The sequence below is a fragment of the Quercus robur genome, chromosome 5 (assembly GCF_932294415.1).
Source record: "Quercus robur chromosome 5, dhQueRobu3.1, whole genome shotgun sequence".
NCBI classification, from domain to species: domain Eukaryota; kingdom Viridiplantae; phylum Streptophyta; class Magnoliopsida; order Fagales; family Fagaceae; genus Quercus; species Quercus robur.
In genome coordinates this window covers 34,426,413-34,454,227 of record NC_065538.1, presented here as the reverse complement: position 1 = coordinate 34,454,227, position 27,815 = coordinate 34,426,413, and the positions used below count along the sequence as shown (strand labels likewise).

The 27,815-nt window shown below is 34.9% G+C and overlaps 2 protein-coding genes across 4 annotated transcripts; one reads left to right on the top strand and one right to left on the bottom strand.

Moving 5' to 3' along the window:
* The first annotated feature begins 2,050 nt into the window (after positions 1-2,050).
* LOC126725834 (deSI-like protein At4g17486) lies at positions 2,051-4,525 on the top strand. The gene is made up of 3 exons (XM_050430808.1): positions 2,051-2,590; positions 3,103-3,390; positions 4,021-4,525. Exons 1-3 carry the CDS (start codon positions 2,458-2,460, stop codon positions 4,266-4,268), a joined length of 669 nt encoding a protein of 222 aa, XP_050286765.1. The 5' UTR covers positions 2,051-2,457; the 3' UTR covers positions 4,269-4,525.
* Positions 4,526-6,903: 2,378 nt separating this feature from the next.
* Positions 6,904-26,564, bottom strand: LOC126725833 (uncharacterized). Of its 3 annotated transcripts, none has more exons than XR_007655613.1 (10): positions 26,191-26,564; positions 25,734-25,818; positions 21,430-21,504; positions 20,690-20,726; positions 9,690-9,773; positions 9,489-9,549; positions 9,276-9,382; positions 8,579-8,644; positions 7,224-7,370; positions 6,904-7,136 (listed from the first exon to the last, which is right to left on the bottom strand). XR_007655613.1 is itself a non-coding variant. In XM_050430807.1 (9 exons), the coding sequence occupies exons 1-9, from the start codon at positions 26,273-26,275 to the stop codon at positions 7,275-7,277; spliced, it is 696 nt and encodes a 231-aa protein (XP_050286764.1). In that variant the 5' UTR covers positions 26,276-26,564; the 3' UTR covers positions 6,904-7,274. The 3 variants fall into 3 exon arrangements, 1 of the variants encoding a protein (XP_050286764.1); XR_007655614.1 differs by having other exon boundaries at positions 6,904-7,122; XM_050430807.1 differs by having other exon boundaries at positions 6,904-7,370.
* Positions 26,565-27,815: the final 1,251 nt, after the last annotated feature.

The following is a 27,815-nucleotide window of genomic DNA, read 5'->3' as shown; positions in this document are numbered from 1 at the left end:
ACCTAGAACAACTCAACTAGAAATATTATAGCTTGTTTGGATGGATGGGGAGTAGAGAGGAGTAAAGTAGAGGGAGAGAAAGTAAGTTAAATTACCTTCTTTGAATGTTTTTTAAAAGAGGAGGGGGAGGGGGAGGGGGAGGGATTTGGAGGCGTTCTAACTACTTCTAACTAGGGATGGCAATGGGATGGGGCGAGGCCAAATCTTCGTTCTTGCCCCACATGTTTTTGTCTTGCCCTACCCCTGCCTCGCTCCACATGACGGGAAAAACTTTCTAACTTCATCCCCACCCCCTGGGGCCTCGTGAAACCTCGCCCCACCCCGTAAAACTATACTTTTTTTATTAATTTGCCCTACAACTAGTACAATTTTTCTAATGAAACCTATTTCATTAATAAAAATATATTTGAAATTATAACTAAATTTATCCCATCAAATCAAATCAATTTTAAAAAAAAAAATTTTTGAATAATATGTCCAAGCGTTTAGCAAGATAATCACCAAAAAAAAAAAAAACTCATTTTATAACACATAACAAAATAAAGGCAGAGAACCACATTGGGTAATATAAAATAAGCTAATATTGATATGTTTGTTTAAATAGTAGGGTTTTAGGGTTTGAACATTTTTACAATTATAACCCTTAGCAATACGGAGTGGGCGGGTCTAAAAAGTCTAAATTTATCCCCGCCCCATCCCTTGGTATGGGGTTAAAATCTTGCCTCATCCCCACCCCATCACCTTTGCGGGGTAGAAAAACCCGCGTAGGGCGAAGTGGGGAGAGACGAATTAAGCGGGGTGGGGCAAATATTATAACTTGTTTCAAGGGATGGGGAGTAGAGAGGAGTAGAGTAGAGGGAGGGAGAGTAAGTTAAATTATCTTATTTAGATGTTTTTTAAAGGAGGAGGGGGAGGGATTTGAAGGGGTTTTAACTATTTCTAACCCCTCATTTTTAATTTCCCCAAATTGGAGAGATTTGGAGGAAGAGCAAAGTATAGAAATACTTGACCAAATGAATTACCAAATTTACTCTTACCATATTAACAAAATTACCAATTATGAAAAGGTTAATTATTCCCCTCTATCTTACTTAATTTTAAAAACATCTAAATAAGGTGGAAATAACCATTCTCCTCTACTCTTCTCCTCGTTACTCTCCTTCCTTATACTGCCCTCTACTCTCTTTTCCCTCCAAACTTCCAAACATTGCATTAGAAAGTACTTATTGAGTAATAAACCTCTTGGCAATATTCATATCTACCGACATCAAAAGCTAATTAAATTGTATATGTTATTAGTGTAGCCCTATAAGGTTGCAAAGTTGTAGCAATTTTTTATTATTTAGATACGTAGATATTGTAAGAGGAAGTAGAGTTTGAAACATAAGTGATACGTGATGGCACCGTATTACCACTTGATTATAGTTTGAATTCTCAGGAAAGAGTTATTTATTTAGAGATAGCCATGATAGTATTATTACCACCAATAAACTAAAACTAGGCAGTCTGCGTTGACCAACTTACCCTTACTACATCATTCTTAGGTCAAAATTTCAGCCTTTAAGTCTTTTTTTTTTTTTTTTTTTTTTTGAGAAGCAGTCTTTAAGTCTTTTAGTCTTTAAGTCTTTATTTGAATTGAACAACAGGATTTGTAGAATAAGAATTTAGAAGACCATTATTATAATAATTTATAAATATATAATTTAAGTTCATCAAAAAATATATATATATAATTTAAAATTAATTAAAGAACTCGATCTCATCTTGTGGGGCCCCTCACCCTCTTTCCTTTTGCATTGTCCACCAAAATCAGGAAATTCCATTGCTTTTTTTTTTTTTTTTAAAAAAAAAAAAAAAAAGTAAAACCAAAAAAGAAAAAACCCACTCATCACATCACAGATCACTATAATAAGCTACCCCACATTTCTCCTTTATTTACTAATCAGCACAGATCACAATATATAATAGGTTACCCCACTCCCACTGCCACTGGCTACCATTATGACTAAACCCACTAAACGTTACTTTCTCCCAGAATTTCAAATTTTTAAATAAGATCACACCCAGCTCATGTTTTAGTTTTTAACAAACCCCCTAGCCATTCCCGTAATTTTAACCCAACATCAAGCCCATTTATTTAGAAACCCAAGATTTATATATCTTATTCATTCCATATTCTTAAAAAAATTAAAGTTACACTGCGCCACAGCACTTGTACCCATTAGCAGAAAGTTCTATTGGATTTGTTTAAATCACAAACCCAAATTCTCATATCTTTCTTCAAATCAGAAAAGTTCTTTTTTTTTAAAAAAAAAATTTTGGGTGGGGAATCTTGTATTTGATTTTAGAACTCATTATAGATATGAAGTTGATGTAACTTAGGACAGAAAAAAAAAAAAAAAATTGCTGTGTATATCTAAAATGTTATTGTAGTATAGTAGTAAGATTGGAAGAAACATGTTGTGTAGAAAAGGGTCGAGGAATATTGATGCAGGAACGGTTCCGGTGCACCTTAATGTGTACGATCTGACACCAATTAATGGCTATGCTTATTGGTTTGGACTCGGAGTTTACCACTCAGGTGTACAAGGTTAGTGGTGTCCTGGTTTTTCTTTTTCATGAATTTCAGTTCTGCTTGAAGTTGGTGTGGTACATTTCTGGTTAGATCTATGTTTCAGTTAGCTTACTATGTTCAGAATTCAGATCACTTAACACTAAATCTAAAAGGGATTTTTTTTTTTTTTTTTTTTTTTTTAAGTTTTAGTTTTTGTGCAGTACTGGATTTGGTCATTTTAGTTTACTGTTCATGTTCTGTTTGGATAATGAGAAGGTGCTAGAAGAGATTAAATATATTGAGTTTTAGATATTTGTGAAGTGGGATCCATGGAAACAAACACAAAGAATCAAACAAAAGAAAAAAAAAATCCCTTTATTTTTCTCTGTAACTTTCTCAGTAATCAAACAAAAGAAATATATTTTTTCAATTGTTTTTGAATGCTTTGAAGATTCTTCTGTATGTTTCCTTTCTGGGTTTTTGCTGGCATGTGATTTTGTACGCTGTGTCTGTTAATTAAGGTTTAATTTCATTTGGGATATATTCAGTTCATGACATTGAGTATGCATTTGGAGCTCATGAATATCCAACAACTGGCATATTTGAGGGAGAACCAAAACAATGTGATGGATTTACATTTAGGAAGACAATTTTCATTGGAAAAACGGATCTGGGACCAGAGGAGGTGAGGGCTGTAATGGAGGAACTGGCAGGGGAGTATAGAGGGAATGCATATAATTTGATTACCAAAAACTGCAACCATTTTTGCAATGATGCTTGTATTAGACTCACTGGAAATCCAATCCCAAGTTGGATTAATCGGCTTGCTAGAATCGGTAAGAGACAGTTTGGATGCCATTTTTTTTTTCTTTTTTTCTTTTTCTGAACTGAATCATTGTTACTTTGTTAGCATTTTAGGTCATTAATTTTGTCTAGATGCAACGTAAAGTGTCACCTTTGCTTCTGTTAAAAGCTAGGAACAATTTTGAATAAGGTAATAGAAGTGCCCATCTCCATAAGTAAATAATTTCTTCTGTGTCTCTCTCTCTCTTGGATGTAATTTTCTTCTTGAACATGCATTTCATTTATAACCACTGCAATAAATATACTTGATTCTGAATTTGTGTTATCTTGGACAACTTTCCAAATTATCAGAAAAGGGATTAGGAGCTTTAGAATTTTTGCTAAAATATTATACATTTATTTTGAAATAAATAGATTAGATTTTGCCACACCATCAATAACTTAATTAGTTATAATAATAATAATAATCAGTGTTGACTTTAGTAAAATTCTAAAAAAGCTTAATCGATCAAAAAATAAAAAACTTGAAGCCTTCAAAATTTATTACAATGTTTCATAAAACACGATAGTGTAGCAATCGAGCATGCATTGCATTGCATTGCATTGAGTTGATTTGGTTTTAGTCATACATACATTGTTCTCATTAGTAGAATGTTTTGTAGGATTTCTTTGCAATTGTGTTGTACCAGCGACTTTAAATTCAACTAAAGTTCGGCATCATAGAATCGAAGAGAAGCCAAGTGAAGAAGAAAAGAAGAAAATCACAAGTGACTCAAACAGATTCACTTCTTCTAATTCCTCTTCGTCGTCATCATCGTCTCCTTCTAACACTGGAATACGCAGGGGTAGAAGCAGAAGCAGACGTGCTCTTCCTCCTTCTTCGCCTTTGATTGTTAACTCTTCATCTTGATGGAATTGGAAAGATTAAAAAAAATTTATATTAAAAAAAAAAAAAAAAAAAATCCTCAACTTAAGGGGGCAAAGTCTAAAGTTCAAATTTTTTGTTCATTCTTTTCAAGGTGTCTTATAATGCTAACATCTTCTTGAGAAAACTTGGAAGCATGTAGCAACACATGTATGGTTTTTTTTTTTTTTTTAATTTAAATTTTTGGGCAAGTAATGAATCGTCTATTGCAACATTATCACATTATAGTTGACCTGACCTCATTTTGTGTTGTTTTCTTATTGCTGCCTTGGTGAAATTATTCTTGGAATTTTTAATTTAAGCATATTTTTCTTTTAGGCGATTCTTGCGGTCCCAGACCTAAAAAGTAAAAAAATAATAATAATAAATTAATTAATTAATTAAAGTAATGCTTTTGTAAAAGAAAAAAGACTATTAATAGGTTCAAACGAAATGCTCCCCATGGGTTTGAGAAAGTATAGAGAAAATGTGGTCTTAAATTGAATAAAGAAAATAATTGGAACTTTTTTTTTTTTTTTTTGAGAATCAAATAATTGGAACTTTAATCGTACAAGTTACAGGAAAATAATGCATCGGAATGATAAAGTTGTCATGTCATGTTAGTGTTTGGAAAGAAATTATGATTGTAGAGAATAATGTATGTGCCTGTGCCTTTCTTTTTTTCTTTTTTTCTTTTTTTCTTTTTTATGGGAATGGTATGTGGGGTAGGATCATTTTGTATTTGATGTAAAATCCAGTGAAATCAAGGTCATGGTGCCACGATTTAAGGTGAACCAGTCTTTTTCAATCAAAGGCTGTCACTTTTGTGATTCTAATTGGATTTTTTTTCCCGCTTGATACTGCTTGGTGGTCAACAAGTTAGCCTAATTAGGAACCACTGCTTTGACCTTTGGGAACGAATAAGGACCTTAAATTCAGTATAAAATTATATATACATATTTTAGTAGATACTATATATATAACCATTCTCTTCAATAATTCCTATTTCAACATATTCAGGTAAAATGTTAACTATTTCAAATTCTAATTCTTACATATTTTCTATGTAGAAAACCTTACTGTTAATTAACATTTACACCTAACAAAATTAAACTTGATATTATTGATTTTTAAGAATTGACACTTACCTAAAATTATCAAAATAATTGAAACTCTACCCCCTTTTCTAAATTATTTTGGGGGTTGAGAATCAAATGTTTTGATTATTTAGAGGTGGAACAAGGAGAGAGGTAGTCAATTATTTTGAATTTTGATCATTTGGGGGGTGGGTTGTCATTTCTTAAAAATTGAGTATAACAAATCTAATTTCGTCATACTCCAGAATTGTGAGTTTAATTTACCCTAAAAATAATACTAATATTCTTGAAATTTTGAATATAAACCTAAGGATATTTTAGGAAAACAATTCTTAAAAATAAACCAAACAGTATAATCTATTTTTGGGAATTTATAATTTTTTTTTTTTAGAAGAAAAGGAATTTAAAAGATTCTTAATAAACGTGAACAGATTATTGTACAGATAGATTTCCGAACTCAACTAAATTGGATCAATTAAATGTTTTTTTTTTTTTTTTTTTTTTCACTTTCTATTTTATCTATAGTCAGCACTCTCAAAACCTTTCTATTATCACAAAATTTCTTACAGTTCGACCAAAATTATAAAATATCAATCTCCTCCTGCCTCTCCACACTCTTTCAAGCATGTTAAATGTCTCCTTCAATTCTTTTTTTACTCTAATTTAAAATAAAATTATTTCTTACATTCTTAGGCTTCAATTTGAATTAAATTATTTTTTCACTCACATTTTTAGGTGAAGAAAAGTTGTTAACACTATGCATCATGCCTTTACACCAATCAAAAATAAATATTGTAGTATATTTTCAAATAAAATCCAACAAAAACATATATGCACATCTGCACTCAATGGTGCCAATGCAAGGCCCTTCGACCTATTGACATCTCCACCCTGATGGTGAGTATACTTGGGGATTAAAATTTCTGACATCTGCACTTATAATATATATATATATATATATATATATATGTGTGTATGTGTGTGTGTGTGTGTGTGCGCACATGCTCAATGTTTATAAATTCATCTTCTCCAATTTGATGGCAAGAAGTTTTTAGAAAATGGCTTGTGGAAAAGAAAATTCTGAATAAATGGCTAAGAATACTTTGATTTGTGATTATTGGCAAGATACATGGGGACATGGCACCTAGCACCATTTGATTAAGACAGGAGAAGATATAGGTTGGCGATAATTAAGAAGCACCAAATCCATTTGTCCAGGCAGAAGAAGCCAGATTGGGCCATCATTCTATAGAAAGCAGATTATTGAACCGCAATAGTATCTTTGTGTACATTTTATAATAAAATGGTCAAAGATTACAATAGAATTCTGATAAATAAATAAATTAAAATATATATATATATATACACACACACACAACCCTGCAGAAAGTGCTTATAAAATGCTGTCCATAAAATGCCTTTTTTATTTTATTTTATTTTTTTTGTATATAATATAAAATATATTCAGATTTTGATCTCTTCAGAATAAAAGAGAGTAATAGTACAGGTTTTAAAGATAAGCAGAAATAACTTGCAGCAAATAATTGGATAGTATCAATAGTATAATATTATTAATGGTTGCACGAAAATGAACATTACATACATCAAGACTTTCTCAAGCATTATCCACAACACAAACAGTTAGCTTTTGAGGATGAGGACCTTGAGCATGACTTTCATGTTTAAAAGAAAATGGAGAAATAACATGTTAAAAAAAAAAAAAAAAAGGGGGGAGGCATTTCAGGTGTGTAGTCTGAATGGTCCTGCAAACAGAGAACTAATAATGAACTTAATCAAAAAGAGTGAAACACTTTGAAGTCGTAATGAATAAGCAATTGGGTAGACATATTTCAAGTCCACCTACTTTCACGACTGTGGTTTCCAGCAGAAAATCAAGCTGACCAAATGATATCGACTAGCTCTGCTTTGCTAGCATCCATTCAACGAAATTGTCCAGGATCAAGGGCCAGGCAAGTTCAGGATCATAATTACTAAAGTCCGGAAAACTTATCTGCATTGAATTGTGTCAATGCTACCTCAGGTTTTATAATATAAATTCAAAAACAAGGCGCCAGTGAATACACAAATCTGAGCAAGGAAATTAGTAGCTTAAGACATGACAAGGGAGACCTACAAAATAGATCCTTTTCAACTCATTTAATTTATTGTTCTCCTTTTCTTGTCTTATCAAAATGTTCATGATTTCTAATAACACAAATTAATCACTTCACTTAAGAAATTGCATAAATTTTGTGAGAACTTATGGTTAGCCACAGCCAAAAGCAACATCTCTAATAAACCTTAGGCCACACAGGCACATGAATGGCAAGACTTAAATACAAGAGTAATGCTAGAAACACATAGAATGGTACAACTTGTGCCACAACTCGCCCACATGGCGAGTTGTGAGTGATAGAGGTGTGATGGTGGGTCTATGTGGAGACACCTCTATCACTCACAACTCACCACGTGGGCGAGTTGTGGAACAAGTTGTGCCATTTTATACGTCCCTAGCATTACTCTAAATACAATTATCCTAAATAGGCTCAATTTGAACGAGCTTTGAGCACATCTAAAACACATAATTAAAATTAAAATCAGAAGTAGCCAAATGAAGAGAAGAAATCTCTAATACATTTAAACTGACTACAACTAAGGCTTATATAAGCTTTACAATTACTTTGACCAACTAAGGCACCTGAACCTGTCAGCTGCACTATTGCTAAGTAAAAACCGTGTGAAGAAAAAAAAAAGCATATGCATCTAGTGGATCTTGAATACATATAATATGGTTGTCATAATCTTTCTTACTTGTCAAAAAAAAAAAAAAAAAAAAAAAAAAGTTTGCCATAATAGTATAAGGTTGTGAATTATTTATTTCAAATCCATTCAAAGAGGGAATTTGCTAGCAGCAACTTCAGCACAAACAATTCAATTGACTAGCTTATCACATTTTACTTTCACCATGAAACTGAGATGTAATTTTAAAGTAGAACTTCAAACTAGGGATTAGAAAACAAGCATGGTTATTTTTTTTCCCCTTTTAGTAACTAAGTAGTAAAGTGTGCGTGTGCGTGTGCGAGTGCACATGCAAATGCAGTATAAACAAGATTGATTAATAATTTTACCACGACACAGATATCATGTTTGACATGCTAGAAGTATATAGAAAAGAAATAAACAGAGAAACACAAACCAGTAACCAAACTATAAGAGTACCTCATTGCAAAACCGGTAGAAGCCCATCCACTGATCATTGTTTATGACCTTGTAATCATTCTGAGTCTGAATTTGGAACACAAGCATATAAGGAATTATTTATTTGATTATTATTTTACTTTTTTTTAATTGGGGGAAAGGGGGGGGGGGGGGTGTGGAAGAGGTCATGAGAGATCAAGAATTACAAAAGATAAGCATCATAATAAATAGGTTGTTCGCTTTCTAGTCTAAGCCTATCAGACCAATCAGTTTGTGAACCACATCATACTAGCTACAAGATCTCTACTAATCCGTTTGGATTGAGGGGGAGGGAGGGTGAGTAGAGTAGAGTAGGCCCAAAATTAGCCTATTTTCAGCCAACTCTACTCTACTCCCCTCCATTCCCCCTCCCTCTCCCCTCAATCCAAACGGGCCCTAGAGTCCCCACATAAAAGAAAAATAGGAAGTGATCAAATCCATTCTATTTTCTCATAGAATATGGCAAGAGTTCATTAGTACAACAAGCCAAGCAGTGTTATCAGTAAGCTGACAAACTAAGTGGTCTTGTAAACCATACATCAGCTCAAGTTGATGTGAAACCTTCCCTCACAGGTATATATAAATGTGCAGCTCTATCAACTGTAGTTAAAAATGGCATACTTGAAAAATGTTGTAAAAAAAAAGTAGAGAAAAAAAGAAGATAAAGTCATCCACTTACCTTTAAATACTCAACAAAAAAGTCAACCTGCTCCCGGAATTGGGAACCTAAAACGAGATCCAACAATTCGCATATGCTCTCTATATCTATGCTTTTTTGTTTCTCCTCTGACAGAATAAATAAGAGAGAGTTGCAAAGTAGAACAAATATGAACTTAAAATCAGAGGAAAAAATGAACAAGCATTAAAATTCAAGAATGCAAACTAATTATACCTGTTAAACAATACCGGAATGCATAGGAATAGAAATCCACAAAGTTCGTTGGCCTCTTGACCTTCTCAAGATATATTTACAAATTAGAGATATTAGCAGCTTACAATCTTCATTCGATTTCCAGTAAGAACCATATGCATGTTCCAAACATATTTAATTGCCAACAAGTGTTTAGAAAGGTGGCCAATTCAATTATTTTACCTCTTTCTCTAGCTCCGGGAGTGCCTTCTTTAATTTGTTTACAGTGTCAGCCCTGAGTGCTTTAAGGCCTCTTCGCCACTCTTCCTATAAAAAAGTAATGTATCACAACATATGTATGAAATAAGCATAGAGAGAGAGAGATAACAATTAATAATTAAATAATATGAATGTTGGGCCATTAAGAAACATGTTCATAAAATGGTATAATGTTAAGATGGATAAGTGAAAATAAAAGAAAAGATAGGATTCAAACGTGAGTGCCCCCACCCACCATCCCCCACCACCTATATTATCCAACCCTTGTCAATTTTCACAGCCACCACCTTCGTACCCACCAGCCTGCCCACCTTTTGCTCCTTCACATTTTTTCCCTCCTCCATACCAGCAACCTTGTTACCCACCCCCCCCCCCCCCCCAAAAAAAAAAGCAACCATTTTTATCTCCACATACTATTCTTTTTCCACAATCTTATTACTGGCCGTATCAATTTGGACAGTATGTACCACACCCTTCACCGGTCAACCCCACTAAACCTTTGGCCAATAAGAACCTAAAACCCCCTGTTACACAGCCACCAACACAAAATATCATCCCACCCTCTTTTCCACAACATAGACCTCTTCCTAACCCAGGGTTGACAAACAGAAATTCAGCTTCTTTTCGTATTGATTCGAAGGCCTTTTCCTTAGTTTTTGATGGGGGTCAAACGGATTCTTATTTCATTAATGAGCCAGGGTAAGTTCCATGAATCTATCTGAGTGGGAAGGAGCAGGTAGGTCTGCTTGTTGGGCTGATAAAACCCAGCCCATTAATGATGGGTCTATCTCCTTGTATACAAACCGTGAGTTTGGGCCTCCTGCTGCCCACCAAGCCCAGCCCGTTATTTCTAATAAAGCCTTGGCACTTCACGTGTTGGGGATGTTCCAATAGTGTGTCAAAGCTCCTGGGAGATGGGTGAAGGGTTGAGCAACCTTGGGTCAGAATCAAAGACACCGGTGGTGAGGTGGGTCCTGTCTCCAACGTGGGTTAGTATCCCAATGGACACATCAACACGGGTGAAGGGTCAGGCAACCATGGTTCTAAATTGAAGATATTGGAACAGCTTCTGAGCTCTAGCGCTGAGGTGGGTCTCGTTTCGAAAGTGGGTTCATACCCCGAAGGACACATCGACTCGGGTACCTACTCACTCCATCGGTGGTGAGCTTTCTGACCTCGTTTTCAGCTGATGAATTTGCCGATTCACTTCAGCGACAACTTGGTGAGCCCAAATCGATTTTCTCCTCTTTCTGTAATGGTTTCCAATGACGAGGTTTTAGTGTTAGAGTGGGATGAGTCTTTGTTGTCAGTTAAGGGTGACGAGGAGCCAAAGTCTTTGGTTTGCGAACCTTTGGCTTAGTGGGATCCCAATGGAGGTCTGGTTCTAGCTATGGAGGAGGGTGATTTTGTTGAGGTTAATTCAGGGGGACAATATGGAGCCTTCAAAGTGGGTGAGAATGATGATCAAAAGATTTGGCAAGTATGTGGGCTTCCTTATTTCATCTGGTGAGAATCTGTGTATTTCTTTTTTTCAAAAGCTTGAGAGAACCTGGGAAGAACAGGTTCATGCTGCAAGCACACATCAGGTGGGCAATCCTAGCCAAAAAGGTATGAGAGAATTAAGATATTTAATTTCCACAATTAATTATGATGGTCAATTGAGAAGAAATACTCAAGGAAGTTTAAAATCCATTGGAATGGATCATTGTCTATGAATTTGAAACTTTTATCTTGGAATGTGCAGGGATTGAACAATCCCTAGAAGAGGGTAATTGTGAAGAATTAGCTTACAGAGTGGAAATGTGATGTAGTTTGTCTCCAGGAGATAAAATTGGATAGTAAAGGAGATTCTTGAGGCACTAAAGGAGGCTGAGGGAGATAAGGCGCCTGGGCCTGACGGGTTTACTACAGCTTTCTTCTAAAAATGCTAGAGTGTAGTGGAAAGGGATGTTATGGCTTTCTTTGCAGATTTTCATAGACATGGCATCTTTGAGAAATCTCTTAATGCCACATTTCATTATTTGATCCCTACAAAGTTCAATGCTGTCAGTATAAAGGACTTTCGCCCTATTAGTCTTGTGGGCAGCTTGTATAAGCTTCTGGCAAAGGTTTTAGCACATAGGCTATGAGGTGCTTTGAATAAGCTTGTTTTTTACTCTTAGAATTATTTTGTTGAGGGAGATAGATCCTTGACTCATTCCTTATTGCAAATGAGTGTTTGAATAGTAGAATTAAGAGTGGAATTCCTGGTGTGATTGTCAAGCTGGATATTCAGAAGGCTTATGATCATGTGAACTAGAATGCTTTGTTCTACCTTATGGAGAGGATGGGTTTGGGGGAGAGGTGGTGGAGATGGATGAAGGCTTGCATTTCGACAGTTAGGTTCTCAGTTCTTGTTAATGGTTCTCCAACAAGTTTTTTTTCGACAGTTAGGTTCTCATTATATGTAAGAATGGTGTTGATTTTCTTTGAAGTTATCATAGGTTTGAAAGTCATATTGGTAAGAGTGAGATTGTGCCAATAGGTGAGGTAGGTAATTTACATGCACTAGCTCGTGTTATGTTGTAGGGCGAGAAGTCTACCTATGAATTACTTGGGTATGCCTCTTGGGGCACATTACAAGGATCCCTCGATATAGAATTCAATTCTAGAAAAAATGGAAAGGAGACTTTCTAGGTGGAAACAGTTATATTTGTCTAAGGGTGGTAGACTTACTTTGTTAAAGAGTACACTTTGGAGCCTTCCTACTTATTTTTTATCATTGTTCACTATTCCTCAAGCTGTAGTAGCCAGATTGGAAAAGATACAAAGGAATTTCCTTTGGGAGACTACTGATGAAGTATTTAAATATTCTTTAGTCGCGAGGGATAAAGTTTGTTTACCAATGGAGAAGGGTGGTTTAGGGATAAGGAGAGTGGGGTTGTTTAATCAAGCCTTGCTTGGTAAGTCGCTATGGTGCTTTGGGAAAGAAGTTCACAGATTATGGTGTCAGGTTATAGCAAACAAATATGGAGTGGATAGTGGGGGCTGGTGTACTAGGGAAGTTCAAGGGACTCATGGCTGTGTAACATGGAAGAATATTAGAGCAAGAGCTGAGAGTTTCTTTAGACAGGTGGAGTATGCTATGGGGGAAGGCCATCGTATTCATTTTTGGTATGACCCTCAAAGTGGGACTATCCCTCTAAAGAATCTCTATCCAGATCTTTTTGCTTGTGCTGTTTCCAAAGAAGCTTAGATTTATGATTTGGTTGTTTCTAATTTAGATGGGGGTTAATAGAAGCTGGAATTTACATTTCCATCAAGCTTTTCATGAAAGGGAGGTAGAAAGAGCATTTTCTCTATTAAGCATCTTTACTCCAATATGCCAAGGGGCAACGGAGATGATACTTTGACTTGGAAGTTGAATCATTTTGGTGTCTTTGATGTTCGCTCTTATTATAATTTGTTAACTGTTCCGGATGGCTCTCCCTCTATCTCTTCCCCCTAGAAGGGTATTTGGAGTAGAAAGGTACCTAAAAGGGTGTCTTTCTTTTTTTGGACAGCAGCTAGGGGTAGAATTCTTTCCATTGATAATCTGGTTCTTAGACATTTACCACTAATTAATTGGTGTTGCATGTGTCGGTGTGATAAGGAAACTGTGGACCATCTTCTACATTGTAAGTTTGCTTATGTCTTGTGGAGTGAAGTTTTATTTATTTTATATATATATATATATATATATATTTGGGATCCAATGGGTGATGCCGAAGACAGTAGCCTCCCTTCTTTTTGGCTGGTGGAATTGGCCGGGGAAGCATTCCTCTAATATTTGGAATATGGTTCCAGCTTGTTTGAAGTGGTTAATTTGGCAGGAGAGTAATAATCGTACTTTTGAAAATATTGTGAGATTAGTAGATCTTTTGAAGCCTATACAAGTTGGGACCTTTTCAGTGGGATAGAATTTGGGGTTTTACACATCGTATTTCCATTTCTAAATTTCTTCCTTCTGTTCGTATCTCTTCTTGAGGTACTTGTATTCGTTTTAAGTACAGAATGTTCACCATTGTGAACATGATGTCCTTTTTATGAAATAAATCTTTGATTACCTATGAAAAAAAAAAAGGATTCGAGTTTGAAATGAAAAAAATTCGCTGAAAGATAAAGTTTACCCTCATTAATGAAAAGATGAGAGTCTCTTGAGAAGATTTGTCATGTGCAAAGAAGAGCAATTAAAACACCAGAGAGGAATAATGAGTTGATTCAAGTCAAGGGAATGAAAAAAAAAAAAAAAAAATAGAGAAAGACCTAAAATAACATTAAAACAAAAATATCAAGTATGCCATGCTAGTAGCCAACCCCAAAATGTTGGGACTAAGGCTTGGTTGTTGTTCTAATTATGCAATATGGTATCTAGACTTTAAAAGTATAACAAACATGAAGAATGTAAGGAAGAGGAGTAAGAGGAAAAGTGAAATACAATTCCTTATGAGGATCAGAGTTAACAAGACAGGCTAAAGAACTTAAGATTTGATTACTCATAACATGGAAACTTCTAATGTGTAATTTCTTTTGACAGGTAAAAGCTTTTTAGGGAAAAATCTTTTTTTTCCCCGCCAAACTGGCAAATGACCTATGGGTGCTTATAATTTCTTTGCTTCAAGAAATAGGGCTGCTGCCACAAGCAAGATAGGACCTAGCAGAATTGCAAAATCCAACAACTAGGTGAAGGAAACAACAGCGTCATAATGGTGGTGATGATAGTGTTGGGTGCCACAGTGGTGGTTGCAGTCATGATGGTGGTGGCCACAGTAGTGGGCTGGTAGCTGTGACAATGGCAATGATGACATTGTAGACACCGCTAGAGGGGGGTGTGCACAAGTCGGTTTGGGTTAGTTTGGAATGATTTTTCAACCCAAACCAACCTCATTGGGTTGATAAACTACCAAACCAAATCAATCCACACTCCACAGTCCCTAAATTAACTGATCCAAACCAACCCACAAGTGACCAGTATAGATTGATTTGGGTTGGTCAATATGGGCTTACTTTGTCAGGTCCATTGGGCATTTATCTCCAATAAGGGTCTCAAAACCGCCAAAGGCCCACATTTTTATTTCAATATGTAAATTTCAAGAGTAACTTCCTAATCAATCAACAAAAGCCATAAGAAATAAGGTTTTTTTTTTTTTTTTTTTTTTTGAATTGAAAAGGTTTTGATGAAAATGTTGGTTGTAGGTAGGACTATCCAGAAGACCCGGCGACCCGCTCAACCAGGCCAACCCGCCCGCGTCCGACCCACCGCCATCCAATCCGACGACTCCAGTGGTCGAACGCGGGTTCCGGCGAAGCTAACCCGACCCCACGCAGGTCGGTTGTCGGTTTTTGGTTTTCAAACCAGTGACACCCGACCCGAGCCGAATCCTTATCCTTTCCGGCGAAGTATTACGATTTTCCGACCAGATCCGGCGAGATCTCACCGTTATCCGACGAAATCTAGGCCAGATCTCAACGGATCCGGCCAGATCTCGCCGGATCCAGCCAGAATCAGGTCGTATCGGCCGGCGGCCGAAACTGACCAAATTGGCCTTGAATCATGCCGAAATCGACTTTGAATGAGGCCCAAACATACTAAATTTGTCCTTCCTCAATTTTATTTTGAATATTTGTTGCTTCTTTTGTGTTTTCTTTATTGTTTTGTGTTTCTTGCCTTCTTCTTTCTTTGTTTTGTGAACCAAGGACATATAATGTGTTTTTTAAGAATATTTTAATAGTAAAAATATATAGAAAATATAAATAAAAATATTTTTAATAATTTTTTAATCACCGCACCCGCACTCTTCTTTTTCAAAAATTGCCGAGTCCTGCACCCGTGCTTCATAGCAATCCATTGCCTTCTTATTGGATTGGGATGGTTGGTTTGTATGCACACTCTTACTGGCAGTTGTGGCAAGTGGTCCAACACTCTAGATAATCACAAATTTAAGGGATTTATTTGGACATTCCAGTTCCTATGAATTACCCCAAAAATACAAATTTTTGTAGGACTGTACACGGGTCAGTCGGACTCAGGTTGAGGGTCAACCTGTGACTCGACCCGATCTCATCGGGTATTGGAGTATGTCACCTGCAGTCGATTGACAATACTTGGGTCTCTGACTGCCGTTTGCCTTCAGGTTTATGGACAGGTTCAGTCGGACTGGCAGTTGGCTTCAAATCTACAACCACACACAAAAATGAAAAACCCCAAACACAGTACAACACACAACATCAAATCATACCATAGCCACCTCACCATACCCAAAGGAACTCACACTCGCACGTGAAATGAATTTGGTTTTACCTTTTGATTTCAAAGAGAAAACCCAAGAGTCCGAGCCTCAGAGGTAATATTTGATAAGGATAGGACAGATAAGTTTGCATAGAAAAAGGGAAAAAAAGAGATAAGGCTTAGTACGTGTCAGCCATGCAAAGAGGCAAGAATTTTAAAAGCCAATCAAGTAGAGACACATTACACAGGTAAAAAGAGGTTATTTATCTCACAATAATCAGTCAGTTTGGTTCTAACGGTTAGCCATTATAGAGACCGACATCAGAACCAAAAAATTGTCAGATTTAAATGTTTAAATCTGTTGCCGACCGAAACTTATTCAGAGCCGACCCATATCTGATTGGGTCGAGTTGGTCCGGTCAATTTTGCTCAGGTCCGAGTTGGTTTGGACACCCCTACATTTCTGGGTAGCCACACATTCAAAGGATGGATTTGGTCATCCAAGTTCATATTTCGAATTCCTTCAATAATTTTGAAATTGCCCATACATGTTCTCCTAGACTTAGGGATGTGTTGAAGGAATTTAAAACTTCCACCTGGATACTATCCTAGTAGGAATAGAAAATAATTCTACTAACCTAGTAAGAAAAAGAATTAATTTCCTATACTAAATAGGAAAATAAAATAACTAATGAAAAATAAAATATATACTAAACATTAATAGATTGGGCCTTAGGTCCAACTAATAGCAGACTCATTCATAACACCCACTGACGTAGGACAAATTGGGGAATTTGTCTACATGTGCTTGTGGTGGGTTTAAGTTTACTTATAAAACTGTGTAGAATTGCTGGAAAAAAATTATGGGGTTGCGTTCGGAATTGAAATGGTGGGTTTAAGTTTACTTATAAAACTGTGTAGAATTGCTGGAAAAAAATTATGGGGTTGCGTTAGGAATTGAAAGATGGTTTGATGAGTTATTTCATGGCTATTTGATATAATATTAAAGGATTTGATTTGGGATTGTAAGGAGGGAGGAAAAGAGAGGAAATCGTGGTGTTTCGGCATAAACAGTATCCGTGAACAGTACCACAACAGCGGGAAGTATAACAGAGAGGAGAAAAGGAAGAAGAGTGAAAAGGGTAAGGGAGGAAAAACGAATAAGGCCAACATGCCTCAATACTCAAAACACTCAATATTTTTATTAATCAACTCCATCTCCTTTGAATACATCGAGCAAAAATACACACACACACACACTAGTAGTATCAGGACTCCTAATTTATCTAGTAAATTAAAAACCTAATAAAAGACTAACTTGGACTTAAAGAAAATAAAACCTAAGATAGGATGTCTTAGAAAATTGTAGAGTCAACTAAAGTACCAAAATGCCCTTAATTCGCAAAAATTGCAGAAATTATAGATTTTCCTAACTACAAAATTGACGATAATATAAAATAAAAACCCAAATAAAAAAAACAATATGTAGACATTGAAAACTACACAACTTTAACGTCATCCACATGAGGAACCCATAAAATAGACTAACGTATATTTTTGGCCCTTAAAGTTTAGGGTTGTTTTCATTTTTTCCATTTACATTTCAAAATTTCATTTTGGCCTTCCATATATGATTTTGTTTTCATATTGGCCTTAACATCCATTTTCATGTTTTTATGCCTACAACAATGAAATTCCTACATTCCATAGCATTTTAGAGATGGTATTTCTTGAAATGATTAAACATGACGGGCATTTAATGGTCAAATCACTAATGGAAATGGCCAATATGAAAATGAAATCAGACACAAAGGGTACCAAAAAAAAAAAAAAAGAGGCAAAATAAACACAGCCCCAAGCTTTAAGGGCCAAAAAGTGTACTTTAGTCCATAAAATAATTCTTGAATAGGCAAATTTGAATAGTAATCACAAATCAATCTTCCATGGGTGCATAAACCCCCAATTGAGCCATCTTTTTGTGTCCATAGATCTTCGTAATTGGAGGCCTATATTTTGTTTTTGCACCATTATGTTAACAAATGTTATAAACTGTTAAAGCATTGGGTTTGTGTTAATGTAATGGCCCAAGAGGCCCAGTTATGTTGAAAGCCCAAATTGGGCTAACCCTAGCTTGTAGTCTCTATATGTATCATGTTAGGGTTTACTGTAATTGATGACTTTGAGTATACAATTAAGATGTAGCCGCTAGGGCTTTATTTTGTCAATGTAGGCTGTTGGCCGAACCACGTAATCCCTTGTGTTATTCTCATCTTTAACATGGTATCAGAGCCGATGGTTGTCAGTGGTTGTTTGCTTGTGCAACCTTTAGATAAATTTGTTGGTTGTTATTGGTGTGATTATGGTTGTTGTTGGTGATTGTAGTTGTTGGTTGTTGTTCTCAGCACTTCTTGGTGGCCATTCTATTATTTGGCTGTCTTCAGTTTGTTCTGGAGCCACCGGTGTTGGTTGTTGGTCAAAGTAGACAGGGAAATCCCTTGCCAGTTTGGTGGATTTTTGTTGTTTGGGTATAGGTTTTACCTGTTCCTTATCCATGATAAGGATAACCTAACCACTATAAAACTTTTGTTTGGTTTTTTTTTGTTATTGCAGAACTTCGGTTGGTTCATCTCGTTTTTTGATTGATTCAACTTCAATTTTGGCCAATTCACTTTGTTTTCAGCCTCTTCAAGCAAGTTGGCAGTTGTGTGTTACAAGCTGGATCTATATGACTATATGCCCCAGCTTGAGCGGAAGTTTTAAAATATTGGGTTTATGTTGATGTAATAGTCCAAGAGGCCCAGTTATGTTGTAAGCCCATATTAGGCTAACCCTAACTTCTAGTCTCTATATATACCCTGTTAGGGTTCACAGTAATTGATGACTTTGAGTATACAATAAAGATGTAGCTGCTAGGGCTTTATTCTGTGGATGTAGGCCGTTGGCCAAACCACATAATCTCTGGTGTTCTTCTCTCTTTCTCGCTTCCGCTTCTCAATATTATTTTATTCTCGTCCTTAACATAAACTCTCACTTATCCCAAAATATTTTAGCAGGTAAAAATGTTGAAATTAATTACTTAACCATTATTCTAACACTACATCTTATGTATTGGCCTAGACACGCCCTTAATAAGTGCAGCTAAACAAGTGTAATTTCAAAATTTTAAATGGAATGTCCAGTGGAGATAAGGTTATAACTCCTTCAACTAAGAGTGGGGACCATGTGAGGTGGAAGTGGAAAAAGAATGGAGACTTTGATATCCATTCTTATTATAATATGCTAAGACTTCACTCTTGTAACATCTTCCCTTGGAAAGACATTTGGGGGGTTAAGGCATCCAAAAGAGTTTCCTTCTTTGTTTAGACTACATTGTGGGGAAAGATACTCACCAGTGATAGTTTGAGGATAAGAGGTTTTACAATCTGGATTGGTGTTGTATGCACTGATGTCATGGGGAGAGTGGATCATCTAATGATTTATTGTGAAGAGGCTTATCAATTATGGTGTTTTTTCTTTAGATCATTTGGAGTTTCTTGAGTTTTACTAAGGAGGGTGATAGATCTGCTATTTGGGTAGAGGAATTGGTTGGGGAGCACTTGTCCAGCATTTGGAATTTGGCACCGTTGTGTTTGATGTGGAGCATTTGGAGGGAGCGTAATAATTGCACATTTGAGAATGAGAAGAGTTGGGGGAATCAGCTTCTTGCCTCATTTATTTTCTCTTTGTTTGATTGGTCACGGGCTTGGGACTCACATTTGGTGATTCCCTTCCGATGTTATAGATTCGCTTCTTCCTTATACATAGGTTTTTTAGTTGTTTCCCTCTTCTTTGTACTTGGCTGCTTTGTGATCTTTTCGCATGAAAATGTCTTTTTTTAATAAAATTTTTCTTACTTATCAAAAAAAAACTTAAACGACTAGCTCTAATACCATGATAACTACCACTTATCAAAATAGCTTAGGTTGATCGGAAATGATGAATTTAATCACTTAATTATTATTCTAAATAGCATAATAGCTTGCAAGTCCAGCATTGGATTTTGCTAAGCATGCCTACCTTCTATTTTTTATTCCTTTTTGATTGGTATGTTACATGTATGCCCAATGGGTCTTAAACCCACAAAGATTTCATTGGAATGCCTACCTGTAAGGGGGGCGTTAGTGTTAGTGTCGGTAATTTTTTATTAACGTATGCTTGAAATACATCATTGGCTCACCGACCACAATTTTTTGTTGTTGTACGGTTGTGGTGACGACAATGACAAGGGGCCGTTTGGCAACGTTGTTCTAGTAACATTGTTTGAATTTTTTGGAAATACGTGTGGATGAAAAAGTGTGAAAATACGTATAATGTTGTTTAAAAACTGAAAACATGTGTTTAAACACATGTACCAAATGGCCCCTAAATATCTGCAAATGTTGCCTAAATGCTAGCAAGAATATATTGTATCTTCAAGCAAACAAGATAATAAATGAAACATGATAACCCAAAGAACACAATTCTTAACAAAAAGATAAGCATCCTTCATCACAAAATCAACCTTTAAAATCTGGTGTTAAATACTAGTAGACTTTACAATGGATTGTGAAATTTGATATATAAAAAATCATATGGTAGCACAAGTGGGTGATAAAAATATAAATGAAGTGGCTAAAACAGTCATTAAAAAAAAAGGTAACAGAAACAGAAAGAAATGCTGTGAATAAAATTTCCTTACCAGGCTAAAATATCCCTGCTTTTCAGCTTTCATTTTCCTGGTACGTGTAGTCATCAGTTTTAACAAAAGGGTGAAACCTAAAAAGTGAGATGTCCAATGATTCTAGGCTCCGCTTGTTTAACGTAAAAAATTTTCTTAGCAAATGTGTTTTCAATAAAAAAATATTTTTAGGGAAAATGGATTGTTTAGTTCAAATCCAGAAAATTATTTAAGTGTTTGGTTGCACTGAAAGTCTCTATGTTAAAACTAACAGAAACAACCAAAAAAATCAGTAGATAGTGATAGTTGAGGTGGAGAGAGGTGTCAATGGTTAAAAAGGAGGGGGGGCCCTAGTGGAGAGGGGGCACTCGGAAGGGTGGTGATGCAGCCGCACCAGGGGAGTTGGGGAGAAAGGTGATGGTGGAAGCACTAATATGGGAAAAGGTGTTGGTGGAATGAAGTAGGGTTAGGTAAAAGGTTGTGGTGGCCAGGCAGTCAAATGGGAGGGGAAAGGTGAGAAGGGGGTGGAGGAGGTATCGGTAGTAGGGACAATGGGAGGGGAGAAGGCATAAGCTTGGTCCAAGAAATGGCTCACACTTGCAAAAAAGCATAACTGTTTACCACTTCTTTGGTTATAATTTTCTGTTGGTCATAAAAGTTTTTCCTTTAACTGTCAATTTTGATTGCACCAAAAACAGGAAAATTCAAAACACATTTCTAGAAAAAAAATTTACGTTGAAACAAACGGAGATAAAACTTACCAAGCAAGCATCAAGATCCTCACATCAGTATGATCTACTTCCATGTCTGAACAAAGAGCTTCGATTCCCTCTGGGCTGTTGAAAAAACAATTAGTATACTAAAGCTGTATTTGCATTTTCATACATGAAAGATAGCTTTTTACATAAAGCAAATAAACAAGGTGGAGTTTGATACAAAAGTTAGTTATCAACTTATCATTAAACTAAAAAGGATATGAATCAAATTTATTACCAAATCAGTGTTAAACATAATAAAAAGAATATCAAGAAGCATCACTTCTTTCTCTTTGGAAAAACATATTTACCATTTCTTGTCATAAGAATCTGGTTGGACCTAAAGGATCTAAAAGAAGGGGAAAAATTTTAGTAAAAAAGTAAATATATTAGAAGACAAAAGATTAAGTAAATAGGATGAATATACTCCATCCTCTCAAGAATATTACCAAAATTGGGAAGAGCAATGAATCCAAGAAAGAATTATTATGTGTACTTCCCAAAGCGTGTGGCTAGTCAAATAATGAACAAATGAACTACACAACATAGAAAGTATGGTATTCCTCTCCCAGCAAGATGTCACATGATAGTGAAAGGAATTAACCCCCAAATAACATCATTCTCATGACAACTAAAACTCCTTCTCCAGCTAGCAAATACTTTCATCACAATATGAGACATTACCTAATGCATCCTAAATAAGGAACAGGCTAACGACCACAATTCTCCTGCCACAACACAACACAGCACAGCACAATATAACAAGAGATGGTCTATCATCTCACAGCAATCCATACACATTCCACATCTGTCCACAATCATTTTTCCCCTTGTTTTCTCAAGTTGTTAATTGTAAAAACCTTGCCCAAAGCTGCTACTATTTTCCATGGTACCCTTGCAAACAAAATATTCTTCCATGGAAATTCAATCATTAAAGACCCTAAAAGCCTCAAAGAAAGCAATAACTAGCTTAAGTGATTAGGCTTCAGCTCATTATTTCCACACAATACTTTTCCTACACTCTTTTATGGTCCAAATCACTCCCAAGAATTTATAGTATAGAAGTATTGACACCTCACCATTTTTCAGGATAAGTAAAGAGAACACATGTACAAAGAGTTTTAGAATTTTTCATTATAGATGTCAAAATTGAGCTATCATGCCTTGCATATCACACAACCTCATACACTTAGACATCCAGAAAAGATTTCTAAATCCATAATTGAAATATAAGCAGAGGCAATACAAGTCAGATGTAACAAAGAAATTGATTTAAAGAGGGATCAAAAAAGAGAGCTTACGTTACATACTAAAAGAATGGCATACATGAGCATAGTGGCAGAGCCAGGAATTTTTTCTAAGGGGGGGCCGTAAAAAAAAAGTTTTATTTCATAAATTAATTTTAGTCAACAAAGTAGTGCATACTAAAGTCATTTTTAATTGATTCCAAACTAATTTGTTTAACAATCATTTTTTCTTAATATACAGTTAAACAATCACTCAAAAACTCATCGTATTACAAAACTTCATTTTGAGAGACATTTGATGGATTTCATACCGTGGATTAAACGAATTCCAATATTGATCTTTGTAACACATTCTAAAGAAGCAATATCCATTTGTTTAGGTTAACATCTTCAAGTGTTTCTAGGGGATTTTACCTATAAAGTTGAACCGATAACTTCTAAATTATGACATTTCTTTCTCAAAAAACAATCATCAAATATGGATGGTTTGTCTATAAATTACTTACACTTTAAAATCTAATTATTAAATTTTATAAAATAGTTACGGTTATATAGCTTAAGTTAAAAAGAAAAAGAAAAAAAAAATTGTATGAACATGAAACGTAGCTGCTATATATTATATAACGTTATTTGTTTTTGAGAGTATATAATATAACATTCATTTTAAACTACACTAATTCCTAGAAATGTTTGTACCTTTAATTCAATATCAATGTTAGTGTCCAACAATTATTCACTCACACGGTAATAGTATGTATATATAAAGTAATAAACTAAAATTTGACAGCCAAACATACTCCATCCAAATAAAAATAATAAAAAACAGATAGAAATTAACAGCCACACAAAAAGTTAAGGTTGGTGCAATACAATTGTACAACATATACTATCACAAAAGAAAAGGAGAGAGAGTAGTAACTAGTTTAGTGATAGTCTGTAGCAGTAAATGCTAACAGAGCAAGAGTGTGACAGAGCGAGAGATAGAGAGAGTGAGAGATCTGTACCAGTTATGATGGTCACCAGAGCCTGGAAGACCACGGACTCACCGCAGTCAGTTGACTGACGGTGCAAAGGGGCAGGTGCACAGATTTTGTTTTGGGTTTTTTTTTTTTTTTTTTTTGAAATATGGTGATTTGGGATATATTAAAGGAGAGTTTAGGTTTTGTTACTTTTTGGACAGCCAAAGTGAATGGACCATTAGATGGATTATATTTATTTGTACCAATTTAATTTTTTTTTTTTTTTTAGGAATACAATCTCGACAATATTTTCACAACAAATCTAAAGTGACAGGTTAATATTGGTGGACAAAAAAAAATTTAGTGGTAGGTTTAAATTAGAACCAATAACACCTTACCACTTATGAATTGTTGGGAAAATGTTGTGGACTTAGCATTTTTTTTTTTTTTTTTGTGACCAATTTAGTTCTTTTGGTTTGCTAGACTGCTTAAAAATTTGAGCTGCCACCTCTTATGATATAAATTTTACATTTTGAGAGGCAAAATTAGAAAATTTCCGGGTTGGGGGGGTGTGGGGGGGGGGGGGGGGGGGGGGAGTACGCAAATTTTCATCTAAGTTATAAATATTTTTACCTACTCTAGGGCAAAATTTAAAAAGCTAGGGGGGACCATGGCCCCCTCTAGCCCCCATCTAGCTCCGCCGCCGCATGAGAGTATCATGCATTGATGTATAAAATATGCTGCTAACTGAATAGGTTTTTTTTTTTTTTTTTTTTGGTGATAATAAAAAATTTTATTGTGAAGAAAAATGCATAACCAAGTGCACAGGGGGTATACTATGGGTACATAAAAACCAGAGCCTCAAAGTACAAGGATTAATCAAATCTAAAAGGGGTGGGGAGAAAAAACAAAGCCTACTGTGCATCCACTCATACAAAGATTGAAAGAAAACTAATTGATCTGAAGAGGGATCAAAAAGGAGAGCTTGCATTACATACTAAAATAATTGCATACATGAGCACATCATGCATTGAAATATAAAATAATAATGCTGACTGAATAGTTTTTTTTTTTTTTTTTTTTTTTTTTTTTTAAATTTTATAAATAACAAATTTTATTAAGATGAAAAATGCATAACCAAGTACTCAGGGAGTATAATATGGGTACATCAAAACCAAAGCCTCAAAATACAATGACCAATCAAATATAAAAGGAATGACAAAATAAAAAATAAAAGCCTAATGCTAGTATCCACTTACAAAGATTGAAAGTACACTAATTTCAAGTCTATAATAAACTTCGAGCATTCCGTTCCTACAAAAGATTCCGGATTAAGCAATGAGGGACAGTCTTCCAAACTTCTATGTTCTGATGTTGACCAAATCTACCTTGTCAGCGAATCAACATATTTAGGACACTTTTCAGCATAACCCATTGAACTCCAAACAAGCCAAAAACCACCTCTCACAATTCTCTAGCTATAGGATAATGGAACAGCAGATGATCAACAGTCTCCCCACTCCTTTTGCACATACAATGCAAATCAGTCACTAAGCTTGCTGAAAATAAGAAGCAATCAATTCTAGGGTTGCTAAAAGTAGCCTATACAACCTCCTCTAAGTCATAGTTCGGAAGTGATCCCCCACCACTTGCCAAAAATAAGAAGCAATCAATTCTAGAGTTGTTCGACCATGTGTTGAGATGAAATCAAAAAATTCATGCATTGCTTGAGAAATATTCTCATCTCCCATTCAATCTGTAGGAAAACGAACCACCGGCCACGTTAAAATCACTACCCACACACCAAGGTGTATCCTACCAACACATCCTCACCGAAGGCAATAGTGGCCATTGTGTCCCTTGCTGGCGACTGAGGTAGCCTCAGCCAGATAACCCATACACCGGAGTTGCCCACGACTGCCCTACCTTCCCAACGTAGTTATATATGATTTAATGTAGAACAGGATTACAATCCTCAATTAAAGAAGTACACAATTGACTTCAAAGCTAACTTAAATTTCACACACACACACACAATTTAAGGCACAATAGTCAAATAGAAAAGGCAAAGATTAGCATAAGCATTTTGACATAGTAGACTTACTCAATCATAGCAGAAGACCCATTTGCATACGAATAGTATAAGGCGTCGATTCGTTCCAGCTCTTTCGTAGTGGCTTTACTCGACGCTGAATAATTGAGATTCATGGCATTATAATAAGCATCGTGAGCTAAGTAATTCATATTATTGAAAAACCAATAAATGACAAAGCTAGAAGAAGCTTTTTTTCTTTTTTTTTAAATTTCCACAATACATATGCATAGTCAACAACAGAGCAAAACCATAAGAGCTTAATTTTCCAATTCCAATCACAATAGTTCATGAATTGGAATTTTTTTTTCACGAGAAAATTAATATTGATCACCTACACAAACACACAATTATGCAACAAATAAATTCCCATCACGATAGGCAATAGCTCATAAACTGAAAAAGGAGGAGTTTTTGAAAAAATAGAAGAAAAGTAAAGCAAAAAAAAAAAGAAAAAAAAGAAACATACCAGAGCGGAAGAGATCGGCGGGGGAAGAATTGAGGGAGGGAGTTGAATTTGGTTGACCCGTTTTCCTCGATGCAGAGCGACGCATCTTCAGGAATTCCAGCGAGAGAGAGAGAGAGAGAGATAATCAGAGAGAGCGATCGAAGAATTAAAGCTTCGTCGCTCGATATTATGCCCAAATCCTTTTACAGAGAGAGAGAGAGAGAGAGAAAAAAATTAAAGAAAAAAAAAAGTTTTGGTTATTGGGTTTTCTTTCTAATCTTTTCCTTTCTAGAGAGTAGGGAAATTGATGAGAGTCTGTTTGAGAGAGAGAAAGAGAAAGAGAAAGAGAGAGAGATGGGGTAGATCATGGATGACGTAGTTGGGTGGTTCCTTAGATTTGAGGCTAATAACTACGGTCAATTATCACCGGGTGTGTTTAAATATAGTTTATTTTGTTAAAATTAAAAAATTATTACAAAAAATATTATAGATAAAAGTAAAAATTAGTTGAAATAGTACAATGGAACCATGAATAGTAGCAAGAATAAACTAAATAGTGGAATAATTTTAATTTTTAATTCTAACACAAAGGCACACATACTCAAAATTTAAATTTATTGTTCAATTTTTTTTTTTTTTTTTTGTTACAATGGTTAAGAAGATTTACAATCTTATGTATGTGTCATGTCATATGCCAAGCTATTAAGTTACAACTAGTCGACCAATTAAGTTACAACTAGTTGACCAATTAAGCTACAAGATTAGTTGTCAAAACGTGAATTATATCGTAAATCAATTTTTTATTTTTTTTTTATTGTGTATCATATTGTATCGTATCATATATCGTAAAATATACAAACACTTCATAAAATTTATAAAAAAAAAAAAAAAAAATTATAGATCTACATATATAAAGGGTATATCAGTTATAATTTTGAATATATTCAGATAATAACTAATTCATTCATCACTTATGTAATAATATCTAACAAGCTAACTAAATAAATCAAGTTTATAACATACACATTCAAATTGCTTAAATTCAGAAGTGATAATATATTACAAATGACTCAAAAATTAATTTATTTTCATCATATTCGCTAACCAACCTCATCTAAGTCAATGCTATCATCACATTTATCATTTTGCAAATTTATTTCTTCATTAAAATTTTCTTGATCGTCATTAACATTTACTATCTCTTCTTGTTTTTTTATTTTAATAATTAAAAAAAAAAAAATCTTCTTGGCATTCTAGTTTCTTGGACTTATAACAATAATTAAAAAAATTAAAAAATAATTATATTTTCAATTAATATCTTATTCATAGTATATAAAATATATTTGTAAATATTAAAGTGAAATGTAAGTGTGTACTGTGTACTCCAAATTTTATAGAAGAAAGAGAGGGAAAAAAACTTATGAATGTGTTATTTTATTAGATTAAATTAAGTAACCTAATAATTTTGTGTTTAAAACAAGTCTAACAACTTGTTAGATACAAATAAAAGTACAAATTTTAACAAAAAAATATCATTTTAAAGCATTTGTCTATGTATCGTACGATACGATATGATTTATACGATACACACACTGTATCGTACGATTCATGAGTACTTACGATACGTTAATACGATATGAAACTTT